This window comes from Leptosomus discolor, chromosome 13, assembly GCF_034619465.1.
Source record: "Leptosomus discolor isolate bLepDis1 chromosome 13, bLepDis1.hap2, whole genome shotgun sequence".
Lineage (NCBI taxonomy): Eukaryota > Metazoa > Chordata > Aves > Leptosomiformes > Leptosomidae > Leptosomus > Leptosomus discolor.
Window position 1 is genome coordinate 8,086,630 of NC_141403.1, and position 13,045 is coordinate 8,099,674.

Sequence of the window (13,045 nt, forward strand, 5' to 3'; positions counted from 1 at the left end):
ATTTTCTCTTGTATAAAGGCAAGTCAAAAATAAAACTGATTTTGCTTCCTGGGCTGAGACATCCGTATTCCCCAGAAGAAGCTGGGGAGGAGAATGATGTCTTCTATAAGTTAGTCAGACATACAAAGTCTTTTCTTATGTAGTCTGACCAGTTCTTTCTGTCAAAAGGTATTCCCCGTTTCCCAACTAGTTGAAAAGACTGAAATTATCTGTGACTATGGAACTGTACATTTTCCAGCTTGAATGATAAGCAATTGGGCTATTTCACTAGGATGGCTTGTTTATTTGCATGTGGGTATAATGGCGCTTGAATGTATTCTTAAATAACTTGCCTTTCTTCTTGTATACTGAAAAAAATGAGTTCTTATATTAGTGACAGTAGTGCTGAGGACTACCAAAGTGGGTTGACTGATCTCTTTGAGCCTGACTGAGCAGTGCCCAGTGTCCTCGTGCTGCTCTAGAGCCTAACAGTGATGAGTAAGGGGAAGGAAACATGGTATTCCTGCTCAGGAAGGATCTCTTTTCTGGGATCACTTTGTGAGATTAGGGACTCGGGGCTGGATTTGGGAACTCTGAACTCCAACAGTAGTGAGACAGTACAGAGCAGAAGGCAAAGGGGGTGTGCTGTGGATGCCTGTGCACTTAGGCAGACAAACTGCTATATTTTATAGTAGTCAGAGCTTTCTCAAGATGTGACTCAATGCATCTAATGAGCTTGAATACTCAAATAGTCTGAAAATCACGGAACTGAGAATAATGATGCCAGGAAGAAGTGTCACCAGGAGACCAGCACAGCTGGAGCGTACTGACAGTGCCAGCGAACCACGGAAGATCCCAAAGCTGTGCAGGAATTGGAGGGGCAGGTGTCTTCAGCGGTGAGGGATATTATTCAGAAAATTATTTCCTCTAAGTGTTGCTCTTTACCTACTGCTATGCCTATTTATTTTGCCTCAGGTTAAGGTTAGTTGATGATTTAATTGCTCTTTTCATTAAGATATTGAGAAAACTGAATGATGACGGTATTCGCATTTACATGAAGAAGGTAGAGCAGATGTGTCGGCGTGCTGCCATCTTTTTTGGCCAGGCCTCACTGGTGACTTTAGCCTTTTGAGGGCTCACAGGGATCAGTGCTGGTATGTTTAAATGGCATTTGCAGGCGCTATGTGTTGTGAATGCTTGTGATGCTGTGAACAGATTCATTTTATGCAGTGATGGTGAAACTCCTTGAGCCTAAGGGACCTCTGAAGAATTCAGAGGGAGAAGCTATTACCTCTGAACCTCTTAATCTAGCCTGAGAACCCCATTTAAGTAATTTTTTTCTCACTTACTGCAGAGAAAATCAGTATGATGGATACCTGGGAGTGAAACACCTTTCATATCTCGAGTCTGCTGATCCACATCTCGGTAAGCAAAGTTCAAGCATGCATGGGCTCCCATGGAAGTTCCATGACTAGTTTCCACTGCTTCTGTTCAGATGGAAGCCAGCAGCTTTTCTTCTGGCTGATGGGCAAAGAATGAGTTAATCATTTTCTGAGAATGACTTTGTCACCTTAACTGTGTCATTAGCTGTCATAGCATGACAGCTATGCCATATTAACAAAAAATAAAATAAAAAAGATATTCTTCTACAGAATATTTTTCTAGATGGAGAAATGTGGTGTAGTTGAAATTGCAGCCCCACTTCCCATGCTCGTCAGCTAGTTATTTGCAGAGATGAAGATGGAAATGTAGAGAAACATGAAAGTCCCACTGTAAAACCCATTTATACTGCAGGTCATGATTGAAAAATGCTGGTGTGTGTGTTCTAAGAAAGGCTTATCTGCCTCAACTGCTTTTATGAGAGAAATTCACCTATTATTTATACTGCTGCTGCCATTGCCTTCTGCTGATGAGAGAAAGAAAAAGCGTTACTCGAATAAGTGTTTTAGAATATTTTCCAGAGGCATCGACTCTAAGAGTTAAGATGCAGATTCTCATGGGAGTGCAGGAACAGTTTTCATAACTCAGTGTCCTGTAATTTTCTATGGATTGGAGTTGAGATGAACTCTCATCTGAGGTCTGCACACAGTTCTCTCTGCGCTTGGTGTGCAAGTCAATGCCTACGCTTAAATTTAGTAGGAAAATACAGGGTTGGTAGGATCTTCTGCAAACAGCCACTGTTGGGCTGGAGAAGACTGTGTCAAGAAAGAGTAATGGGAGAAAGGCAAGAGTCAAAGGTCATGTGTACACCTGTCTACCCACGGACAGGGCTAGCTATGGAAAGGGTTGGTGTGCAGGGACGTGCCAGCCTTCTCCTTGAGGAAGCAGTGCAGTGCAGCGCTTCCAACAAACCGTTTAGCAGAGTGATGTGCTTTCATGACGACTGCTTAACCTTGAGAGATTTCATTCCATGGTTTCAGCAAGGATTACAGTAAACGCTCGATTTAGGTAAAGTCACAATCTAATTAAACAAATTCTGTCTAAATCCCTGCTGGGCCCGTAAAGATTGGTCTGTCAAATACCTCTGAGCGTTTTCGTTTTCTATAGCAACAGTTAATTGGATATGCAACTGTCAGTTTAAATGCTTTAAATGAGGCTGATGGGATTAGTAATTGAATGCTTGGATTAATGATTTACAGCTGGCTTTGGTACCCTGTTTGTAGCTTACAGCTATGTTCATGATAGGTCCCTGCACCTATCAGGTGGATGGAGTAGTGTTCTATAACTGCAATATAGTCATGATACTATGAAATACAGCTACAGTGGAGGTTTGATGTAATCAGTGTATTCCTGTTGATATGTATAATTATTTTCAATACTGTGGGCAGCAAAGGATTATGATCAAAATATTAAAAGCAGAAAACCCCAAACCAGCCACCTAACCTCCACAGTTAGGACTTGGAACTGGAGGTCTCAGTCAATCTCCATCTCAGATCAAATGGATACAATTGTCTTTCGTGGTTTGAGTCAGAAAGAAAACCTCAGCGCTGTAGGTGGTGAAATTACATCCGAGGCCGTGAGTGGAGGCTGACAAAGGGATTTCTATGAGAGGTGGTAGGACTGCAAAGGAAGGGGAAGAGATACAGACTGTGCGCTGCCCAAGTGGCTGCTCTTGGAGAAAGAGACCAGGCTGCAAAGCTGAGTCAGGTAGAGGGATCTCTTTCGTGATGCTTGACTCACCCATCTTGGTGGGAACTGAAGAGAAGCATGGAAGGTTTAAGACTCTGATAGGGAAGTGGTTACACCGTTCTCTGTGTGACTCTTTAGATCCCACTTCAGTGCTTTAAAAGGCCAGAAATACAGTGTGCTCCTTGGGGTTGTCCCAGAATGTCACTGCAAATGCAATGGGCTTTGGGGGCAGCTAACCTGTACCAGGAATTTCTACATTCCCAAGGCAACCTAGGGTCAGGGAACTTAATTCTTTTGCCTTTTAAGTTGCAAATTCTGGGATGCTCCTGTTGGTATAAGAGGGAATCTTGCTGTTTGTATCCAGCTGAGCTCTGTAGTGCTTGAGGACTGTAAAGAAATCTTCCCTGTGGCACTGAGACGTGTACAAAAACTGTAGAGTTGTTCTATGAATTTGTCGTTTTGCCTTATGTGTAGGCTGCCAAAACTATCCTTAATGACAGAGAGGCCCTTATACACCATACATTGAAAAGTTTGGTTCTTGTTAATCAAGTTCCCTTCACAATTAAAATGAGCCAGTGCATATTTAGAGTCTGTGTTGAACACAGTTTAATAATACTTATTTCAGTATATTAAATTAGAACACATTTCTGTTTCTATAAAGATTCTATCTTGGGAAACATTATCTGAAAGAGCTAACAACATTGATGTTATAATTACTTGTATTTATGATATAGTTATAAATAAATATAAAGTAAATCGTTATCATTATTTAGACATAGTTACAAAATAATTATTATACTAATAATTTTGTAGTTATTTATGTTTGTTGTATATTACACTACATATTCATTTACCAGAAAATACCCCTCGGGAAATTCAAAGTAATGCTCTGCATATTTCAGCTCATAGAATATGCTGAGTTCATCTGAGATGTGGGAATGCCTCTATGACCTTTCCTCATTATCCAAGATTTAAGCTTAGGTTTCCAGGCAGAGCTCCAGCTGCATGCAGTGTGGTATTCAGAAATCATTGTATTCATCAGCTTCTCTCTCCCTCATGATCCGCTCCTGTATGTGAACTCCACTTCTTTCAGGAAATCCTTTTTTTTTTTTTTTGTTTCCTTCCTCTAATTAGTTGCTATTAAAAAGCCCAACTCATCCTTGCCTAACCTCAACTAGACTACCTTTTTCTTCCTTTTGTTCCTAATGCAGAGGCATTAATCTCTTTGACTGGTCTAGACCCTTCCAGCATTCATTGTTCATATTTGGTTTTTGTTCATTGTCATATTCAGTATTCAGACAATGATACTATATTTGATCATACTCTGGAATATTGATTGCTGTGGAAAAACGCCAAGCCAAAGATAAAAGCCAGGGAACGGAAATGTAGAATCTGGTTTTTGGTCTCAGGATGACACTTCTTCCTTCAGAATACTCTTGCAATTAATTTTCTTTCCAGACATCAGGCTTTCCTCCTTTCAGCTTTTATGTATAGAAAGCAATACAGCTGTTTCAATAATCCTCTGATGAAGTGACAGTTCTAGGAATGTGGTGTAAGAGGAAAATTAGGGGGTCCTTTCAGACGTTGGACCAAGAGTGAGATGCCCTTTTTCATCTCTGAGCCCAGTAGACCCTCTCTGCAACCTTAGTTTTGATTTGTGATTTGGTAAAGTGGACTTCAGGAAACCTTGCTTGATTCACTGGCACATTTTGAGCTGATTTCATATGAAATGTAATTACTGAGAATGTTAGAACACTTCAGTGTTAGAGAGCCCCTGAGTGATGGCATAACTGAAAGTCAAAGAAATTCCATGTCAACAGAAGAAATTAGATCTTATTCCAATTTCACATCTTTTAAATTATAATTATTAAAGCAAGAAAGCATCTGACTGGAGAGGTTTCAGACTACAATGTCAGGAATGAGGACTATTCAGCTTTGCTGTTCCGTTCAGGGAGTCAAATCACATTCCTCTTCCACGTACATTGCCATCTGCCTGCTCAACCGTGGAAGACTTACTCCTCCACTTTGCTTGCCCTCACTCCTGTTTTGGGTGCATATATCCCAGTTAGATGTTTGTACCAAGTACTTTTTTTTTCTATATAAACTGGTATAAATGGGAAGTAGTAGGTCAAAACACTTCATTCTGCAAGATACATACTAGGTCTCTAGAGCTGTGGGAGTTTTATTCCTCATTAAATCACCAGATTTTTGTTAACTGTGAAGGATGGGTGACAACAACTGGTAAACCTTTTGCATCATCAAGTACCACAATGCTTGGTTTAGTTAGAAGGCTGGCAAGAGCCTCTCTGACTAAATTAGAGGTAAGTAAGTTTTAGGGAAAAGAAGTGGAAAAATGTTCAAGTGAAAGATTAAGGATCCAACTGCGTTGTCATTTTGGTTCTTTCCGGAGTGTGTGTTTGTTGCTGACGCCTGCATCCCATGTGTGGGTTTGCACTGCAGAGCAGGCTCAGTGTGCACGGCCCGAGGTCCTTGTGGGTGAAACCACCCAGGTGATGTGTTCCAGGAGCCTGACTGATGTCCTCCAGCCACTGGTGGGCAGGTGCTATGAGAAGAAAGAGCAGGAAGAAGGCTTTTCCCATGGCTGGTGGCATCTTGAGGAACTCTGGAAAGGTGATAGGGAACACAACTGAATCCTGAAAAGGCCATGGAGCTTCTGAAGGCATAAGTATTTTCTGCCTTTTAAAATTTGGTGTCATCAATTCTGTACAGCAGGAAAACAGGTGCCCTGCTTTTACTGAAGGAACAGGAACACCTCGTGGTTTATTGACTCTTCAGTGGGATTTTGGCCACTTCAAACCACCTGTGTGATCCTCTAAGGGCCAAGTCAAAAATTGTCACGACTATTTGTATGTGATGAGGCTTTTAAGTGCATATTTAAACACAGCTTAATGTTTTAGAAGTCCTGAGTAGGAGATCCTATTGACTTGAAGTTTGACCTTTAATTTGCCCTTTGTGTCAACAGGTAGTACTGTGCCAAACTGAAATACAGATGCTGAATGCAGAGCCACAGACATCTACTCCTGTAAACTCTTTCGGCAATAATCAGGTACCTAAACAGCTGTGAGGACTTTGACTGCAGAAACTTTAAATGATTGTCAGTGCCAGTGGCCAAAGTGATTTTTATCTTGTTAAATCAAGTGGGAAGAGAGCAGTAACTAGCAGCAGTAGGTGGGGGAAATGCACTCACAGACTAGGCATCTAGGGGGACGGTCAGAATTGTGGGTGGAAGCGCACACTGGGAGAGCTGGCCTCTGCTACGTAAATGCCAAAGGATCGACAGAGTTAGTGTTGGGTTTTCTGTTTGTTCTCAGATTTACTTACACTGCCTTTGTTGGAAACAGAAAAGACTGCCCAGCAGTTTCCCCTGTTTCACTAGAGCCAAAGTGCTTTATACCAGCCGAGGAGTCAAACACGAAGCTGTTCCATGGAAAACCGTTTGTCAGGTACTCTGTAAAATTAGGATTTTGAAGGGGTTTTTTATGCAGTTTTGGGTCATGTTTATTTTGCACAGACTTACCACTTTTTGAGTTAGTGTTTATAACTTTAAGGCCAACTGTACAATCCTATATTGGATGGATATAAAAGGTGTAGCTAATCAAACGTGGCATTGTGTGGTGCACTGGAGAAATGTTCTTAGTGCTTTTATGACATTTATGACTTTTTTATCATGTGAATTGGCTGAACACTATGAATTATAAATTTAGGCTTTAAACATTTATTCTGCTACCTGGTTAAAATGAGAGCTGTTAAAGCAAATACAGTTATATGTGCTTAAAAGCATATTTATTATTCTAGTATTCTAAGAAACTGAGAAGACTAAAGACAAAACTGTGTTTCAGCTGTTGTGTGTGCAGTACAAGTTCTGTAATTACACAAAAGAAGTTGGCATTGCTCTGATTGCTTAAAGAAAAACTGAGATGATGTTTGATTAAATGAGTAAAAGAAAAGAAATGACATTTCAGAATTTATGCAGTTAGGATGAAGAATTTATTGTATATACAGTTAAGCAACTCTACTGTAGATGTACTTCCTCTTTAAAGAAAATGAATACAGTAATCAAAGTAGTTCTAGCATGGAAACTACAATACGGACTGAAACTAACAGAAATTAGGTATTTGACTTGAAAGAACACAGAACCTGAAACAACAAATTGCAGGTTGCATCATTAACCAAGGACGGTAAAAAACTGTACAGTACAAGCAACACGTTACAATAAGTTATGACCAATAAGGCAGTCTTTCTCATTTAGGACAAAAGGGATAAAGGGAAAGGTATTAAAATCTCATAAATCCACCGTATCTCTTTTCCATCTCTGGGACCTCTTTGGAATAAGTTTCCCCATCTTCTTCTGAAGGGAGAACGGAGTCGGCGAAGCGCTTAAGAAACCCACCGTATCGTTTCTGGTAATCCAGCCACCATTCTGGCCTGCCCACTCTTCTCATGAAACCACCATATCTCTTTTGCAGCTCTTTGGCTTCATCTTCCAACTCGGGGCTGCGCTTTATGCTTCTCATGAAGCCTCCGTATCTTTTGCTGACATCCCCGTCGTTCTCATTTACCTCTCGGTAATGCCCCGCTTCAGGGTTATCCCCTGTTCCTAGAAGCTCCTTCAGCAGATCAGAGGAATTGGCAAGGGCGTCGTCATCCGAGTCTTTCTTCATAAACCCTCCGTACCTCTTAGGCAGGATTTCTCCTCCGTTAGCTTCCTCCTCCGGTTCTACCCGATAGAGCTCATCCATTTTCTTCATGAACCCCCCGTATCTTTTCATGAAGCCTCCGTACTTCTTCGCAAGCAAATGGTTCTCATCCAGCTCTTTCTTGTCTCCTGGAGCAGCGTTGCCATCCTCAGACAGATCCAGCTTTGCCAGTTGCAGGAGCTCCTTGCATGTCTCCCAGGCTTTGGCAGAAGGCAGCTTTCCTTCACATTCTAGTGTACATGCCTGAAAAACGGATGCAGTTTTACTGAGAAAGATTTAACAGTGACAAGCACCTCGCTGCCACCTTGTCTTGTTTTTAAAAGACCACGAGTGAGCCTGTCTCTGCAAGTAGCTTGGAAGGACTGCCCTTTGTGGGCAGCTGGTTTGGTACCTGGCTGTTCTCAAGTTCTTCATATCCCTCTCTGAAGGACATGGTAGGGTTTTTTAAATTTTTTTTATTATTATTTACTACTGGGAAGCTAAAAACCGATTCTGTTTCGCTTCATAATGAAAGCGTAGAAGCGTATTCAGCCTTTATAACCAAAAGTAACATTCAGAAATTTTAGGAAAGAAGCGACACAGCACGGTCATTGCAAAGAAGCCGGCTGTACGATACTGCTCAGGATCAACACACTGCATAGCTTTACAGGCTGTATTTCTGCCCGTTACCATTAGTTGCTCATCGTGGAACAGATCTTTCAAATGTGCACCAATGCAAATGTGGAAAGACGGGCTCTCTTAGGCAGGATCAAAGTTCTGGTTTTGGTAGTTTGACGTACAAAGTAGTGACCATCAGAAAGAGGGAAACATCCTAAACTGTGTTGCTTCTGACTGTAATGAAAAATATTCAGGCTAAGACATAAAACCCGTTTTCAGTACCCATATGCATACCTCATAACCTGTCACAAAAAGATAATAACATCCATATTAGCTACTACTATCCCTGCTGTGTCAGGGGAATCTACTTCTTGTGAAGCCACACCCTTCAGTTGTGAATTCACTGTTTTTCCTTCTTGTCCATGGTTTTCATACCACAATACTTAAAAGAAGAAATCATCAGTCTTTTCAATAAGAGAAACACCTATTCTGCCTACGGGTGATGTTTTCTAAGGATCTCAACATGCTTTAAAAGTGTGACATTGAACCCCAGCACAGTTCTCTCTAACAGCTAACTGACCAGCTCGCTACCTCTGGCCTTACCCCTCTCTTGAGCTCCATTTTAGTCTGAGAAATTTATATATGATTTTTTAATGCGATCACAAGAAAATGAAAGGGATTTATGTATTTTGCGACAGTAATTTAACTGGCACTACATCCTTATTGCTATATAGTGTAGTTATGCTGTAAAGAGAATGGGATCACAGAATCATTTAGGTTGAAAAAGACCTTTAAGATCATCAAGTCCAACCATTAACCCAACACTGCCAAGTGTTTTCGGCTTCAGTCTGGCTTTGAAATTGCTCTAAATCAAAGCAAGAATGGGTCTTCCCCCTTCTCAACTAGTTTTAATAACCCTATTGCCCAATGAACATATGCCATCTCGTAGGTGTGAATGACCAGGTACAACGTGATAAATCTTGGATCTTACAGATGCGATGAGATTAATTCACTTATGTTCTAGATGCTAGTACCCAGAAACATTTGTCTCTAAAAACTGTTTGTACATGTATAATGAACATAAGGTATGGCACATTGCTGCTTTTCCTAGTCAGCTAATAAGTGTTGTTACTGAACAAGAATTTGATTCTTTCTTGAATAATCAGTGAAGGTCTATGAGAGTCTCAATACAGACGTCTGCAACATACACTCCAAAACCCACATATCCCTCCCTCCAAAAAAAGCAAACTACATTTTTTCCCCTAGTTGACATTAAAGCTGAAGTTTGATTGAAAGCTACTGTAAGCAAAAAAAGGATAGGGAACTGTTTTGCCAGCCATCGTAGGAATATTGCCCTTATGAACGTGCTGAGAGTCCTTGTGCTTTTGGAGTGAGCAGAAGCACTGCGATTCCTAATTCTGCGTAAGAACAGGGTCCAGTCCTTCCTTTTGTGTGCTCCTAAATCATCGATGACATCATAGGAACAAAACTTTAGAGATCATTTTGGTGAGATGAGAGTGGGATGCCTCCATACCCATCTATTTGAGGTCAGGAGCCGCGGGTGCCACTGGCAAGGGACAGGGCAGCCTGAGCTCCCACCTTCTTCAGGGAGAGACCCCAGAGTTTCACCGACCCCAAACCTTAAATTTCAAGTGGAGTTGCCTCTGTGACTATATCTTTGAATAATTTCAATGCCATTACAATTACAGATAAGCGCCCTCCCTGCATCCTGGAGTTTCCTTAGCATGGGTTCTCTCAGGAGGCAATGCCAGAACCACTTTTCCCAGGGAGATTCCTACCGCTGCTGCCGCTCAAACCAGGCTTCCACCCCGCTTTTGGTGAGATTTCGGGCAAAACCGACGCTTTGCAGCTCGACACCCATCCTGCCCGGGGAGAGCCCGTCCTGACGGGGAGCCCCTCCGGCAGCCACCCCTCCTTTCCCCGCCGAGCTGCCCCCTCCGCCCGCATTTGGGGATGTGTGTGTGTGTGTCCCCACCCCGGGGCTCACGGGCAGCGGCGGGGACGGGCGGGCTGGGGGTGGGGTGTATCTCCTCGGGGCGCTCTGGCTTTGTGCCTACCCGCCCCGCCTCGCCCTCTCCCCCCTTCAAACCCGCGTCTTCCCCCCCCCCCCCCCCCCCCCTCGTTATTTCGCTCCTTTGCCCCCCTTCCCGTTTTTCCTTCCTCCCAAAGTTAACGCGGGGTGGCGGAGGGGGGTCTCCACAGCCCTGCAGCGGCCGAGCAGCCCCCGTCCCGGTCCCCTCTCCGCTTACCAGGGGGTGGATGCCGGCGCGGGGTCCCAGGCGGTAGGCGCAGGCAGCGCAGTCGCGGCCGCACTCCGCCCGCGCCCGCGGGAGCAGGCAGGTGCTGAGGGCCAGCAGCGAGCAGCCGAGGCGCAGCAGCAACGCCATGGGGCTGCCAAAAACGGAGAGAGGTCAGCCGGCGGCCCACCCCCCCACCCCACATAGCCTTCCCCTACACCGCCACATCGCTCCTACTCCCGGCTCTGCCTTCCCCAGCTTCGGGCATCAAACCTGTTGGGTTTAAAACCCGAGTTCTGGGGCGCACGTAACTCCGGTAACTCACGCTTTTGGAAGCCGGGGGGGCTGCGCTTGCGAGATAAGCTGGGGCTTAAAATAAGCCGGCGCTTAAGGTCCAAGGCAGCGGCCCAGCGTGCGGAGCAGGAGCGGACCCGAAGAACGAAGCGCCCAGACGCTCCCGTTCGGTGAAAGCGCTCGTCCCCAAACCACTTTCTCCCGCCTTTCCCCGCAAAACCCCCGCCTAAAGAAGGGAGAGAGAGACCCACGCACGGCAGCCCCTCCCGGGAAGGGTTTCCCACCGGAGGGCCCCGAGTAGCCACCCCCTACGACGTGCAGCATCCTCGGCAGAGCCGCTCCCCCCGTTCCCCCCGTCGGTCGGCCGGTCGGTCCCGTCCCGTCCCGTCCCCCCTCTCCCCCCGTTCCCCCCGTCGGTCGGCCGGTCGGTCCCGTCCCGTCCTCCCGCCGTAGAGCGGTTCACTCACACAGAGGCTCCCCTCGGGGGCTCCGGGAGCGACCTGCGCCTTGCTGGAGCCTCGGCGTCCGAGCCGCTGTTATTTATAGCGAAGGCCCAGCAGCCTCTGGAGCAACCCCGAGGGGGGGCGGGACGCGAACTCGCAGCCCGCGGCTGCTGGGGGGCCGGGGCGGGGGGGGCCGCTGCCGGGGCCGGGAGCGGAGCGGGTGGCGGCGGCGGCACTTTATAATTAGCGAAAGGGGGGAGAGGGCGGCTTCCCCCAATCGCCGTCGGGCTCCCGCTGACGCAGCTCCTACGACATATCCCCCCCACCCCCCCTCCTCCGCCCCCCGGTGCCGCTGCCCCACCGTCGGTGACTGCGACGGGGCTCGGGATGGGGACGGGGACGCGGGGGGGGGGGGGGGGGGAGGTCCGTGCCGTCGAGGGACTGGCACCGGGCAAGTTACCGGGGTGGGGATGAGCCATCGGCGTGAGTCACACCAGAAGGGGGGAGGGGGTGTGTGAGAGGAGCCCCCTCGGCGGTTCCGTGCACAGCGCCAGAGAGTGGGGTTGCTTTGGGGGGGTTTTGGGGGTTTTTTGTTTTGTTTTTTTTTTTGTTCCGCCGGTGTGTAACACTTTAACACCATAACACTGCCGTTGCGGGCAGCAGGTTTTACTACAGTGAGTGAGAAGACGAGGTTTTTTTGGTTTGAAAATACTGGGGTTTCACCAGGGCAGGTAGCTTTTCCTTATATGCACAATTTTGGTGAGCAGGAAAGCACAAATAGGAAGGAACCAGACCGAGGCGACCCCCCCCAGGACGTCTGCAGGGCTCTGAGCCCCAGCAGCCGCGGCCTCTCACGGCTCTGCTCCGTTTGACATCCTGGGGAACTGGTGCGGGGCGATGGCCCTGGTCCCTGACACCTCTTGTTTGTAGAGGGCTCTGCTCCAGCTGTGCTGAGCTGCGTTTCCTTGACTGTCACTTCTGTTTCCAGCCCCAAATGATTTCTAGCTGCTTTGTATTTATTTGATCTTCTTTCGGCACGCCTGTCAGTTTAAAGAGCATTTTTCCCCTTCCTGGTGTGTTTCTAGGGTGGGATTGTTCTCCCTAGTCCTCATTTTGGTGAAGTGATCGAGCTGTGGTCTTCAGCTCCCTGCTTCGAGGTGGGCCCTTTTCGTGTAAAGGTTCTGCTCTGCGTTTGCTACACTCGGAGTTCGTCGTTTCTGGGCACAAGTGATGGGAACGGTACACAGCATGTTGGTTGAAACTGCGTTAGGGCATTGATGCATATTATCTCCCCTCAATTTATACCTCCTTGGGTCTCATTTGCCTTTCCTGATGCTGCAGCACATCGATGTCACACGCTGGTCTGGTAATGGACATACAGCCAGGTCTTTGTCCTTCAGAACTGACACCAAATCTGGTACCATTATTGTATGAAAATTGCGCTTTCTGCCACCTGTTAGTCTTTATGCCAGCTACCTGGCTCAGATTAAGGACGCCAAAATGAGCATCTGGATTATCAGAAACACATCCCTTCATGCCAATGACATAGCTCTTGCGTGTGATCAGTGTCCATGAGAAGAGAATCAGGCTCCCTGTTTACATCATAATGTCGGCCAACATTGTAAGT

At 45.8% G+C, this 13,045-nt stretch overlaps 1 protein-coding gene across 1 annotated transcript; it reads right to left on the bottom strand.

The window, feature by feature from the left end:
- Positions 1-7,403: 7,403 nt before the first annotated feature.
- Positions 7,404-10,831, bottom strand: PENK (proenkephalin). Its single transcript, XM_086472721.1, has 2 exons — positions 10,694-10,831; positions 7,404-8,069 (listed from the first exon to the last, which is right to left on the bottom strand). Exons 1-2 carry the CDS (start codon positions 10,829-10,831, stop codon positions 7,404-7,406), a joined length of 804 nt encoding a protein of 267 aa, XP_086328847.1.
- Between the last annotated feature and the right edge of the window lie 2,214 nt (positions 10,832-13,045).

What these genes read in the sequence shown, in the direction of transcription:
- PENK (XM_086472721.1), bottom strand. Translation starts at nt 10,831, where the DNA reads ATGGCGTTGCTGCTGCGCCTCGGCTGCTCGCTGCTGGCCCTCAGCACC. An exon ending in GCGCCGGCATCCACCCCCTG is followed by an intron (nt 8,070 to 10,693) that starts GTAAGCGGAGAG and finishes TCCGTTTTTCAG; the next exon opens with GCATGTACACTAGAATGTGA.